Source organism: Dermacentor silvarum, chromosome 10 (genome assembly GCF_013339745.2).
Source record: "Dermacentor silvarum isolate Dsil-2018 chromosome 10, BIME_Dsil_1.4, whole genome shotgun sequence".
NCBI classification, from domain to species: domain Eukaryota; kingdom Metazoa; phylum Arthropoda; class Arachnida; order Ixodida; family Ixodidae; genus Dermacentor; species Dermacentor silvarum.
The window spans coordinates 57,899,327-57,913,082 of NC_051163.1; the positions used below are offsets into that span (position 1 = coordinate 57,899,327).

Sequence of the window (13,756 nt, forward strand, 5' to 3'; positions counted from 1 at the left end):
TATACATCATTTGCCTGAAACATTGATGGAGCGCAATTCCATCAAAAAAAAAAAAATCTGGGGTTTTATGTGCTAAAATCGCTATATGATAATGAGGCACAATTATGTCAATATCCTTACATGCAATGCAGCAAACGAAACATGAAGTATGGTTTGTCTTATGTACAAAGTTTATACACGTTTCAGATACATTGATGACAGAATCATTGCAGAGATATTAATTTCTTCACACAAGCTACACCACACAAACTTAGTTTACAGCTACACCACGTTGGAGGTGTTCTCAGAGTACCACAAGCAGCTCTGCCTTATGACGCTTTGTTCTGCTTTAACCAAGATGCGATACCAGTGCCCTTGTCAGGCACATCATTCGAAAGCTTTATTCGCATCCTCATTCAAATATGCCTGAAATGCAGAAATGCCTTTTTTAGTAGTGTCCTGAACAGATTTGAATAAAATTTGTTGGCCTTGCAAGGAAAAAAGTTAATTCTAGTCATTGTTGGAAGCTAGACATTTTTCTGAGAGCCCTCTTAATTTCACTAAAAACTGACAAAGATTAAGAGGCTTACTAAAAAATGAAGCCTGCTTACAACTGTCAAACCAAGACAAGAAAATGGATATTGCAATTCGATAAATATCAATCGATAGAGAGTTTGAAGTGGATTAATTTACCATATTAGTTCATGCTTCACACAGATTAAGATTTTCTAAGTGACTTCTGAGGAAGTCTTGATAAAGAATAACAACATTTTTAAAAGTAATACAGGATTGTCACACCCACTTCTTGTAGCAGAGCTAAGGCTTCACACACTTAACACTTAAATTTAGACAAAATATTCGGATATTTGTGAAAACTGTGCTCCCTACATTCACTCGACTCTGCCTTTTTCTTTTACATGAAACAAATTTCATTCAAATCAGCTCCACAGTTTCTTGATGAATTCCAATTTCACATGTATTTAGAAGGATGACAGGAGTTTTCCTCCTAACAACAAATGCCTTATCACACAGCCGATACGTTATGTGGCAGTAGAGATCAATTTTACATAAACCATGCCACATTCAGAGGGAAGGACCAGTGGATTAACTGGCCTTCAGCTATCAAATGATAAGGGCCATGCCACACCAAGAAAGATGGCTATACCGCTGACAGTGTTCCAAACATGTGCACATGTAAAGTTCCATCAACTGAAATGGTGCATGTGTGGCATTTCAATGCATCTAAAAGACGAAGGAGGTTTTTAAAAATGAAAACGATATTTCTGGTTTCATCACCAGGAACTGAAGTCCCCAAACTTCCCAGTCACTGCCTTCACTTTCTTCGCTGGCACTTCAGCTTCCGCCTCCTTGGTAGCTGCCTTAGCCGTTTCGGGATCGATGTACTTGCCAACTCCCTTGTGGAACTCTTTGAGAACCCTCTTGGCTTTCAGCTTCTTTTCCATTTGCTCACTGTCCCCTTGTCTCTTTTTCGTTGCCTCGTCTTCTCTCTTCTTCTTCAACTCCTCGTCTACCTCCTCGAAAGGATCCACAAAGACGACGGCTTTTAGAATGACAATGTCTTCGATAGGACGATCCTTATTGTCGGTCTCGACAGATTCGATCGTGTTCAACGCATCCAGACCACCAACCAGTTTGCCAAACACGGTGTGCTTTGAATCCAAATGGCGGCAAGACCGGTACGTCACGAAGAACTGCGACTTGTTCATGTCTGGTCCTTCGTTCGCCATACTCAGCATGCCTCTGCCTTGGTGGACGAGGTTAGGCTTGAACTCGTCCTTGAACGGCTTTCCCCAAAGGGAATCTCCTCCTTTCCCCGTTCCCGTGGGGTCTCCGCCCTGTATCATAAAGTGGCGTATGGAACGGTGGAACTTGGTGTTGTCGTAGTAGCCCTTCTTGCAGAGGCCCATGAAGTTCTCGCACGTCTTGGGCACGGCGTCGCAGTAAAGCTCGAAGTTGAGGTTGCCGTGCGTCGTCTGGAGCTGGACGTAGCCCTTCTTCTTCACCATGGAGTAACGCACGACGTCGTCCGCCAGCACGGCCGGCTCGTGCGCAGTGGTGACCTCCATGACGGTGGACGTGAAAGAAGCGGCCACGGCTCCGGTGGAGTAGTGCGCGGCGTTGAACTTGTCCGCCTTCCGGACAACTTTCTCCGTCTTCTCGGTGGACGGCTTGTACTCCTTGTCCAACGTATCGAGGATGGTGCGCGTTTCGGCGTTGATCTTCCGCAGGGTGTACTTGGGGTCGGCCTTCATCTTCTCTTCTTCGGGGTCGACCACCTTGAGGTTGTGCTTGAGGTGGTGAAACCGGGAGAGATTGAACTTCTCGAGGTCGCTCGGGTCCTGCAGGGTGATGATGTCCTGCCTCGTGAAGGGCTCGTCCGTGAGCAGGTCCTTGAAGTTCTTGGCCCGGAGGTTCAGCTGGTCGACGGCGTCGTACGAGAACACGTTTCCGGTCGTCTTGATGGCCACGATGTGCGTGTTTTCGTTGAACACCTTGTACAATACGGGGCAGTGGTACTTGCCGTCGGCGTTCTTGGCGAAGTTGAGCCGAACCAGCTTTTTGGCGTCGATGGGCTTGCCGCTGGCGGGGTCGATGCCGTACTTCTTGACGAAGGGGACGATGTTCATGATGTCGTAGATGATTCCTTCGGGTGTGCATAGCGGATGCTCGAAAGGCTGTAGCGAAAGTGCGCAGTGGTCGAACGGCAGTCGCTTGAACTCGGAGCCCTCGGCCTGGCGCGTCGAGTTGGGACGTCGACCGCCGTAGATCGTCGACCATTCCGTAGTCGTGAGATAGAGCTTGTCCTTCTGATGCTGTCGTTTGCCCATCTCGTAGCTGTGTCTCTCTCACGCTTCAAGATGACACAAGTGGGACGTTAAGCACGCACGCAAGAAAATTCGCAGAACCAGATCGGAAACTGTAGAAAGCTGTCGCGTCGCAAAACACTCCTGCGAGCGGCCATGACGTGATGTCGATGAACCCACCGCTGCTGCTTTTGGCTACGTACGGAGCTACGCTTGTTTCGGTTCCCTTATGGTGCAGATAAGCGAGCCATTGTGGCGAGCTCTCTCTCCTGCTTTTACCCCGAGAATTCTTGCACTTGCACGATCGAGTATCGCTGAGGTGTAATTCTGAGGTTTAATCGGGTTCTTTACGAGTGTTGCACGATCGCAGCTCTTGAAAGCGCGTTTAACAAATCACCTGGCATAAAACCAGTACGCACAGCCGTAATGTAACGCCTCCAGATCGATTAAGCAGTTTGCGCGGACAAGTCTTTTACCCTGCGCATGTCGTACACCAAGTTTACCGACCTGAGACACGTGCAGGAGACTACACCTAAGCATGTGCCGCAGCAAAATTAGTTTGGTTGGCGGTAAATGTCACAGTCAACGCGCGTATACGCGTCTCTCATTCAAGTGATCACGATGCAAACGGTCACTGAGCAGATTCCTAGTTCCGATCGAGCACTACACACGTACTCACTGTAATCAAATGTTTGTGTATAATTTAGTTATGCTTGTGGTTTCTCCAGTTTCACCAGCCAACTAACCTGAAGCAACGTACTGCCTGAGCTAAAAAGCACAGCACTTTTCGTTCACTCTATTTCACCAGTGGATGGTAATTATTCGAAAGTTCCTGTAATCAGTTATATATCTACAACTGATTACAGGAACTTTTGTCATTAGTTTCGTTCCGTTCTATGAATGTATACTGTATGTAGACTTTGCTTTACTTTCCTTGGCAAATTGTCTACGCAATACCAGTTCGCCATTAATGCCAACACTAACTGCATTAACAGATTAACAGGTGGTCAAAAGTGTAGTTTGACTTAGATTTCTCTAAGGATGCTGGACTTATCTGGCATAAATCTTTGATCCTGCGTTCACTTCCTACTATGATAAGCAATGAACATGATTTGCCTTGTCAGCAGTATATAGCTTTTTCTCTTTTTTTCCGAAGAGATTAAGAATGCATGGAGAATATACAGCAATTTGAGATTTTCAGGTGGATTACATGAAGGGGTGGGTATCACTTTCATGACAGACCGGAACTGCCAGGTAGCTAAATAAAAACACTAATTAACCTTTTGTTATTCCATTTAGGCAACATGTTCAAAATTAAAGCTGAACGGTACTCGTGAGATTGTGTATGTTTAGTACAAATCTTAAGGCCAGCACACCTTTTGAGTTACCAGTCCTCAAAACGTGCTACAATACACATTTCCAGCATTCCTCTAGCAGTTCGGGATCATCTTAACTGGAATGACAATGCACTTCTCAGAACATTTGAAGGAAGGATGTCTCAAAAGCGTTACTAGTGTTAGAATTTCGGTTAAGCAGAGATAATTTCACTACAGTTAAGGTTTAGTTTTTCAATTGTGCCCTAAAGTGAATATTTAAAGTTAGGGAACCCTTTTCACTAGCTGTATACTTCAATTCCTCATGTCAGTGATTTCTGCCTTTTCCAAAAATCCTACTGAAAGAGCAAAACAGCGCTGTCAAAGGCAAATTTCGAAAGAATTTGCATGAATAATAATAAAAAGACAGGTTACGGTTATACTACAAAGAAATACAGAGAAAAATAATTACCTTTAACCAACAGAAAACAAGGTATGCAAATTAACATCCAGTAAATTGCATATTTGGGTCAGAAAGATTGCATCAACTATAAGAAATTAGCCACAACTGCGGTTCACACATCTGAGCAGTGAAACACATGCTCACACCACTTACATGTATAATATACACGCACAAAAAGCAGTGCAAGGCAAAATGTCCAGGTAGAAAGCCTTTATGCGCAAACTTCAACATACAGACGTCACCGAGGAAACCCGTCGCAAAACACATTTTAAATTAATTCGTCAGAAAGCATTTATGCATAAGCTCGGTAATTAAAACAAACATCGCAGATGTACCCCCCCCCCCCCTCGAGCATATTTAAATTAATTTATTGACCCGCCCCTTTACACCAAGTTGTGTGTCAGTCCCGCGAGAAGTTGCCTTTCCACAGTACTAATGAAGAAAAGCAAACATCCTTGGCAAGGCAAAGAACTCGAGCTATAGCATCACTGCGCCCGTCAATTATTGCTCTCCTCATTCATGCCGGAGTTGTCTGCACTTGGAGTGCCGGAGTCCAGTGTGTAGAGTGCAGGCGTTATCGGTGATGTGTTCCGTTTGGCGCTTGTTTCAATCGCTGCGTAGAGTGAATGAGGCTTTGGCTGGTTTGCAGGGGCCGGGAAGGAGCACATAGCAGTGATCAACAACTGTCGACTGTACAAAAAAATTTGAAAAAATAGAATCCTTGTGCGTCATTGCATGTGATTCACAACACTTTGAAGAACAGAGGCACCTAAGGATGACAGTGTCGACGCTGTCAGTTCTTCCCAGAATCCTCTTTTAGTGTGACCGTCCTGTTGAACACAATCTAGAAGAGGGAAAAAAGAAGGAAGAAAAAAAAAACAATGCATTATTTACTTAAAGATAAGTGTCATTCGAAGACACTTCAGCTATGTGTGTTAGATGGCAGCACAATCTGAAAACCGGCCATGGAATGCTGTGCATAACAGTTTTTTGTCTGACAGGCTCATCCTGCCTACTAAAGTTAACCAAATACCAGATATTTTTATACACAGCTAAATTATGGTTAGTGTCATTGGAATAGTTAAATGTAAGCTACTAAGTAATGAGAAAAATCATGCAATGTTTGTTTCAGCTCGAACAACAAACTGGGTGTCATTAACCAAATTAATTTGGATACTGAGCTGTGCAACTCTCTAGCATACCTTGCCACTTCTTGAGTAAGCGCAACAGCTAAACTAACACCAACGTTACAACGTTACGTAGATTAAGAGCTGTACAGACTGAACATGAACCTGGTACAGTCGAATCTCGATAGTTCTAACTTGAAGGGGCCCAATAATTTGTTCGAAGAAAATGGAGTTCGAATTAAGGAAGCTAAAAGAGCTGCAACGTGGCGTTAGGCTGCACATGTGCACTTTGCTAACATATGCGTGACGAGTTCGAGTTCCGGACATGTGGCTTCGCGGCAGCACGCACCGCGATGCAGTGAAGTCATACTTCTAGGCAAACTTTTCACTGCTGTGAAGCTGCACCTCAAGGAAAAATTCGACCTTCATCCCGACTTTACCGTTAAATACAGTAGAACCTCGTTCATATGTTTTAAATGCACTAACCGGGAAAACGTACGATCTAAAGTAACTGAAAGATTTGACAGACTGCATTGTAGCTGACATCGACATACGGCGAAGCGTTGTGCAAATCGTTGCGGCACGAGATGCCAACGCGCATCGAACTGACGGGGATCCTGAAACCCGAGACGCGTTTTGTTGTTTTACTATTGCGTAGGTTTTTAGGACAGCGATGGGAAACCGAAACGAAATCGAGCTGGTGGGAAACCGAAACACTGGATGCTGATGGAGCGAATCGTTAAGCTCACATTGCGCTGCATGCAGCGAGGAACGGCGACGCATTTGGGTTATCGCATATTAAAAGCACGCGCCTCGTGCATTTCTCGTTTACATGGCATCTAGCGACTGGAAAACGTATCATATGATCGCACTTTTCCGATGTAGTGAATGTTGGTGCCGAAAGATTGTGTTTTCCGGGAACGCGTGAACCGGCAAAAAATAAGCGTAACTCAATTGGGTTATTCACTCAGTTCGCAATCGCAAACGTTACCGCCGGGAAATCATATGTAACGGGATCATATCAACGAGGCTCTACTGTATTTTTATTTCCGGTGCGGGTTATAAGCCCTAAAATACGGTACTTGCAATGGGAGACGGGAGCAGCATCCAACGTGTGGCATTGCGGAATGAAGCAGTTATGGACATGACTGCACAGCGCAATCGACGAGGACATAAGGAAGGACACAACACAGGCATTGCTTCGAATTAATGAGATTCCACTGTAATTACTACCACCTGAATACAGTTTTTTCACTGAATGTACAAAAATGAGCCAAGGTTAGCCAATGTATCGTGACATGACAGTGCATCTACCTCCTGGTTACGGAAACTGAACCTGGTTCGTAGAAACAAGTACTATATTACATTATTTAGAGTGCTCCGATGCTTGCTGTAACCTTTTCTAGGGCCTACAAGGCTTGGAACTTGACTTCAAACAAAAAGGACAGAAAAGTAAAAAATGTGATGTCAGTATACACCTTAACACCTTCCGATCTGTCATAATTAAGCCAATGGTTATTGCCTTCACCAGAAATGTGAGGGTGCAAGGCAAGATTCCCTGCTCTTTCTTTTTTGATTTTCCATTAGCCCGCCGTAACATTCACCAACAATTATGGGTTTCCCATGACTGTAGGTGCCTTTGCATACAGATAGCATCCATTACACCTTAATGGAATCTCACCTTCTCTGGAGCACTGTCCTGGTCGACACAAAAGTATCCAAGGCGCTCAAACTGGAACTTATCCAAGACGGAACAGCTAGCCAGTGACTGGTCAATGAGCGAGTCGCTGCAGATTGTCATGGCATCCTGGAAGTGGAAAGGGCAAAGTTAATTGTTCAAGACTTCTTTCTCACCCTTTCGATCGCAGAAGCCATAATGAACGGGCAAGGGCATTATAATGGCCAACAGTGAAACACGTAAAATGAAAAGCCCATCTAACAGAATGCTTAATGCAAACTTGTTAAATCGCAATGGTACCTTAAGAACTTAAGAGGAAGCTTTAGCTCGGAGCAATCTTCGATTTCACTATTCGTACAGTATGTGTAAAATGCAGCAATGAGATACTATTCGATGGACTGATTTGAATAAAATTTGTTGCATTTGTAAGAGAAACATGTTTTATAGAGACTCGAGGAAACAAAATTTTTACTTAAGGTACTACTCACAAATTAGTGGCACATTTCAGAGTAGTATATAATACATCATTTTTGTTTGTTGGAAAATTCACATCTTTGGCTTTGCGAGCTCTAGTGTTTTTCTGTTTGGTTCAGTTCACACGTTGTAACATCTCGGTGGTTTTACGCTACTGCCATGGAGCTGTGCAAATTTTCATAAGCAAATGAGTTCTGCGGAAATCTGCGAGGTGGAGAAAGTTTCGCAAGTTTCTTGATGGGGATCCATCTAAATCCAACTGAACGCAGCATGAAGCTTTGTTACAAACGAAATCCCTAGGAATTCCTCAGAAAAAAAAAAAAAAATGGCAACTGCAAATAAATTCGTTCTGGTCTAGGGATCAAACACGAAACCAATGCCTTTGTGGGGTGGTCGCTTACCGCCAACCAGAAAGCTAGTAGCTGGCAGCACAAGGCCGAATTAAGAAGACCCACTTTTGAACCAACGTGCCAATTTTAACAAAATTCAGCAGAAGGCTTCATAGTAAATTTGATTACCCTAGCACAAGTAGAAAAAAAGTTATGCATTTCCCATTGAGCAAAACTATCATTTTAAGAATTGTAAACTCCGATAAACCTTTTTTGAATAAATATTTTCTAGAGGATCTATATTACAGCTGCTTGCAATTTTATGCCTTCGTCTGTAGAAACCACATCACTTGAAAACTAAGTTGGTTTGTTTTTTGTTATATGATCCAGAAATCCATATTTTTGTCTCGATAGAAGCAATTTAGAAAGTTAAGATTTCCATAGTCATGTTCCTCATACGTTTTCAGATTAGAAACTATCTTACAAAAAGTTTTCACCTTTGCAGTTTCGAAACAATAGTTTTCCTAAAAGTGCGAATTAGCCAAAAAGTACGAATTGAGAGAAATCAACTCAAAGATCTCAAAAAATGCCAAATCACAAGCAACTGTCAGGTGAAAAAGCTCATTTTATTCTTTTCTATCGCACAGATAATAACCACACTTGGCGCGAAACTTTTTATACGCTTAGGAATCCGAAACAAAGTTAGAAAATGCGCGTTTCTGGCAAAAATTGATCTATGCCCCACATCCCCCCTTATCGACAACTCAAAGTGCACAAACACAGAATACAACAAATAAATTCTGCATTGTTTTTGCAAGGCGGGCAAAGTTCCATGAAGGGGAAAAAATTGCCGTCCACTGGACAGTGCCATTAAATAAGCAAAAAGCTACCAAGAGACAACTTTTACTTCAACTGCGATGCTTTCCTTTGTAGAAACCCATACGATTTTCATCGTAGCTTCACGTTACTTCTGCTTTGAATGAGCGTTTTGCTTTCAGCAGAATTTTATGTTTACCAATTTTAGATGCTTTTCTGGACAACATTCTCACATTGACGAGGTGGTATAGTGCCATTGGTAGCGGCCTTCACCGTGTCAAGTGGCAAACAGCATTTCATAGACACTTTGCAGCATTTGTGATGATTGTAGTAAGAAAAATTCTCTCGCAAAGTGTCACAGAACATTTTCGTCAAGTATTGTTGCAGTTTTGTTGTGCTAGAAAAGACATTTAAGTATTCACAGCCGCACTGAACTACAAGCCATCAGCAAAACTGAGCCACTGCTTGCAATTCGCATTATTCCTACGCTGGCTGAAGGGTCATTAAAGCAATCGACACGGACACTAGTGCCAGATTTATTCCCGGACAAGTTTGTGTGAAACGCTGCATGGTTTATGGTTGAAGACATTGGTGACACTAGCTCTTGGCGGGCTAAAGTAAATGCAAAACCAGGGGAAGCAGTCAACATAGCTAAGTCGAGAGCTCAATCCTGAAATCTGCATGTAAACATTTCTTGCTGGCATAAGCTATCTCGGGTCACAACCATGCATCTTGGTTTAGCCGAGATGTTCAGTTTCTATGTCTGACACTGTACTTTGGGATCTCTTTCCACCAAGGGTTGTAAGGTTTGGAATTGAAGTGTTCAAAACACGCACACACATCATGGTGATGATCAGCCATGGAGGTCATTTACGTAGGAGCATTTTTCGCAAATATATGGGCCCAGATCTATACCAGCTTACAAGGATGAAAAACTCACGCGATTGACATCGCTGAGAAAGCCACCGGCTGCCTCGCTTGTGTCTTCTGGGTTCTTATGGAAGAATCTGAAAAAGGTTGCAAGGGAAATTCTTAACACACAACTGTAATTCAGCAAAGTCAACGAAATAACAAAGGAAATCGGCCAGAGACTTGTGTCCCACTAGCACCAGACTTGAGCTGCGTCCAAAACTTACAATAAAATATCGGCAAATGACACGTTCACAGAGTTTATATAGAGCCACACTTTTAGTTTCAGTAGATGGAAAGTGCCACCTTCCTGGGAAGATGGGCTCACATTTGTTGGTCACTTGCCGAAGGAAGCAACTAAGGTCTCACCACAGAAAATACGCCACCTGTTTTCTTTTTCCTGTTCTCATGTTTTTTTTTTTAAGTTCCCAGCACTCCGATAAATTGCCTGTGACAGTGCTGTTCGACCTTTTTTAGTGGGATTTCTTAAAGAGGCAGGAATGATCAACATAAGATATGCCACGTCCAGGTACCTCTTTAAAAAGATTCAAGAATTAACTTAATTATTCGCTTTATGACACATGCTAAACTTCGCGAGACTCAAACTGAGTAGCAGTGATGTTCGCTTACTGAAAATTTGACTAGCATCACTTTTGAAATATCTATTTTCAAAAACTAAGCTTGTGCAAATGTAAATTTTTCTGGTTTGAAGTGAAGTTGGAGCGAGTAGTTATCAGCGTCAATTTCAAACTCAACAGTTTCTATAGTTGTGGGATTTACATAAAATCTTGACATAGAAGCCAGATGTTGACAAATCTAAGACAATTGGTTCTTTACAAGCAAAAATGAAAACAGGTTCATCTCTGCAGTCAATTTTTTTTTCGAAGTGCAGTTATTCAGAGATTTTCCTGCAAAAAATGCAAGTTCGACATTTCAACTCCAGCAGCAAAGAAGATTTGTACACAGGCTCTTGCTCACTGTTGTGCTTTAGTCCATTAAAAAGTTTGTGTTGGTTGAGACCACAGGAGCATTTTGCGTTCCCCCGTCATGCATTAGTCGTGAAGTGTGATCTTGACTGCCTGACGCCGGTAGTTTATGCTGTGTTGCACAATTCCAACTTGACGCTTTCCCGCCTACACGTGACCTTAACCTGTTTCGTTCTGCAAGTGCACAGACGAACTTTGTAGGCATGCTCGCCACTTTTGTGGTCCTCAGTCTAGCCTGTGCGCATGATCTGAGGCCCGGTCATCGATGAGTGGCAAACTTCTCGCTGCTGTGCCTGCCTTGGCTGTTAGGCTTAACCGGCGCTGTGTCGCCGGGTGTCCGCCACCAAAGTTACAGTTTAGTGCTGCGTCGACGCAAATCTATTCACAGCGACCATACGGCCCTTGGGAAGCTGTATGGCAATTGAGAATAATATGTCTGAATAATCAAGAAGGTGCAGAGATCAGTAAGCAACTGTAAACAAATTCGACTTTGCCTGGTCTTGGCTACGAGCAATGAGATGTGAATTGCTCAGAAAAACTACAGCTGTCGATTATACATGTCTTATAATTTCTTGCATGTATAACACGGACCAAGTATTCCTTTAATTTAACAGTAGAAACAGGGTGCGGTTTATATGCAAATTTCTCCTTGAAGTGTGGTTTATGGCAGTGCGACTCGCACTGCCATGAAGCCGTTGCCACGCCGTTGCAGCTAATATCATCTTGAGAAGTAGGCCCTTGAGAAATCGCTAAATGGTTTCTTTTTTTTTGTTCCTTTTTGATTAGCTACCTGGACAATGCAATCCACTGTGCACGTGTTGTCTGACTCTTTGGGTAATTAATCTGAACAGGCCAAATTGCATTATATGCTCCATGAGATTTCAGAAATGTAAACTAACGAACAAGTGAAAATACACATAGAAAATACATCGAAGTTCCTGATCCTACAGTTTCCAATCAAGGTGCAGTTATCCTGGCAAAGAGAGCCTCGGGCATTAAAAACAGAAAAGGGTGAATTAAAAAAAAAAATGAAAGAAAAGCCTGGACATTTCAAGTACGCCAAGCCACGCGCAGCCATTGCAAAAAGCCTAGGAGATCGCAATGGCTAAAAGACACCAGTTTTTGCGATATCTGTGTGAGCACTTTCTCCTCCTCCGCGTGGGAGACACCGTGTGTGTGTGTGTGTGTCAGTGCATTTCCCTCTGCTGTGCCAGCGACAGTTCGAAAATCCGTTGAACTGACTTCCATGTACCAGGCAGCAGCCACCAGTGTGGAGAGCGTTCGTTCCCTCCTTCTCCTGGGTGAAGGCATTCCAAAGATGCTATAATAGACGCCTCCACCAATGAGCCTTCAGACTTCAGCACAAGCTTAGAGTGTTTGTGTCACTCTCCGTCACGAAGCTTGTACAGCTGACTGCTCCGTGGCAATGTAATTAAAAGTTCTTTTTACTCGTTACGTCGTCTCGCATCACTGGCTGGCTCCTCAGGACTCGTGAACTGCTGCAAAATGGATACAGGGACACGATACTATCAACTGGTGCGGTCTTGAACACTGTTGATACCAGACACTAGTGTATCCAGTGAAGCAGCTCTTTTCGGAGTCTGAAGAAATTGTGACGTGCAGGAGGGTGTCGCTGTTCCACAAACATTTCGAGCAGCTATCCTTTCCTTCATGACAACATTAAATAACTGCAAGAGCGTTGTACTAAAGAATGTTGTTGACCATGAAGCATAATTTCCATGTACATAATTTGCTGTGCAATGAACTTCATTTTTTTTTTTGCACCTCTGGTTGGTGAAAAAAAAAAAATGGCAATATTACAAAACCATTAGTATTCATATTTTAAAAATATTCGAGAAATATTTCATTTGATTCACGTTCAGTTTTCATTAATCGAATTCCCTTCGAAATGAAAAATTTCTTATATTTACACCCTTACATATTTTGTGACATAAAAGTACGAAATTTAATATGCTACATCATATTACATGACGCATACATATATCTTTCTTTCAAATGTGATGCACTAATTCTCTTTGGTCACAAATGTGAACTGTAAGAGAAGTCTTCTCTTGCCTTCATGTGCTGTCTGCTAGGTATGACATGGAGCACAAACATCCTCCACCACGCCACAGCATCAGTTTTAAAGCTGCTATTGTATGGTATCGTGAGGGTCGAAAGGCTCCAGGCCGAACTTCAAACTTACAGCCGGTCGTACAACCGCACTTCGCAGTTGACCGGTTTGGAGACCCAGTGGATGAACGCACGAGGCTTCTCGGCGTCTTCGGCTTTTTGGCACGTCACCTCCAGCTCCTGAACGTCACCAGCAGCATCCTGCACGTGGGCAAACATCACATGGAGAAAGGAAAGTGACAAGGGGCCAAGCATCATGGGATAATATTGAATCTCAATGATTAAAAAAATATATATATGCAGTAAAATCTCGTTACAAGAGACACTTGGGTATAAGAGACATTTGAAAATGATTTGGTTGGTTTTCCTATGTTCGCCATGTTAACAACATCGCATGCAAGAGACATGATTGCAAGAGACACTCTGTTACTAAGGACAACTTTTTAGGTCCCTAGAGTAAGTTCTTCAATATTTAGAAGAGGCACAACCCAGACAGGGATCTTCCATCCAACCCAGGATGGAAGATCTTGTGGAAAACTGCCCTGAAGATAAAGCTTGGCCTGCATCCAAGAGACCTCAGGTGATCCAGAATCTTTCGAGGAGTTTGTGTCTGCAGATGTGGACCTTGTGTGATCCGAAGAGCTTACAGATCATACAGTCCTCGCACAAGTAAATGGTGCATGTGGCCCTAGAAGATGAACCAGAGGAGGAGGAGGACGACGAG

General features: G+C 43.1%; 2 protein-coding genes across 3 annotated transcripts in view; both read right to left on the reverse strand.

The window, feature by feature from the left end:
• Positions 1-43: 43 nt before the first annotated feature.
• On the reverse strand, positions 44-2,955 carry LOC119431985 (RING-type E3 ubiquitin-protein ligase PPIL2). The gene has a single exon (XM_037699426.2). The coding sequence runs from the start codon at positions 2,826-2,828 to the stop codon at positions 1,272-1,274; it is 1,557 nt and encodes a 518-aa protein (XP_037555354.1). The 5' UTR covers positions 2,829-2,955; the 3' UTR covers positions 44-1,271.
• Positions 2,956-4,773: 1,818 nt separating this feature from the next.
• LOC119431987 (glutamine--tRNA ligase) overlaps positions 4,774-13,756 on the reverse strand; it is a 37,196-nt gene continuing 28,213 nt past the window's right edge. For both annotated transcript variants that reach the window (XM_037699428.2, XM_037699427.2), the window contains 4 exons: positions 13,106-13,233; positions 9,945-10,011; positions 7,389-7,514; positions 4,774-5,424 (listed from right to left, as the gene is read on the reverse strand). In XM_037699428.2, the coding sequence (XP_037555356.1) occupies positions 5,374-5,424; positions 7,389-7,514; positions 9,945-10,011; positions 13,106-13,233 (372 nt within the window). In that variant the 3' untranslated portion in view covers positions 4,774-5,373. The remainder of the gene's footprint in view (positions 5,425-7,388; positions 7,515-9,944; positions 10,012-13,105; positions 13,234-13,756) is intronic.

Excerpts from the sequence above, each read along its gene's own strand:
- LOC119431985 (XM_037699426.2), bottom strand. The coding sequence starts at position 2,828 with ATGGGCAAACGACAGCATCAGAAGGACAAGCTCTATCTCACGACTACG.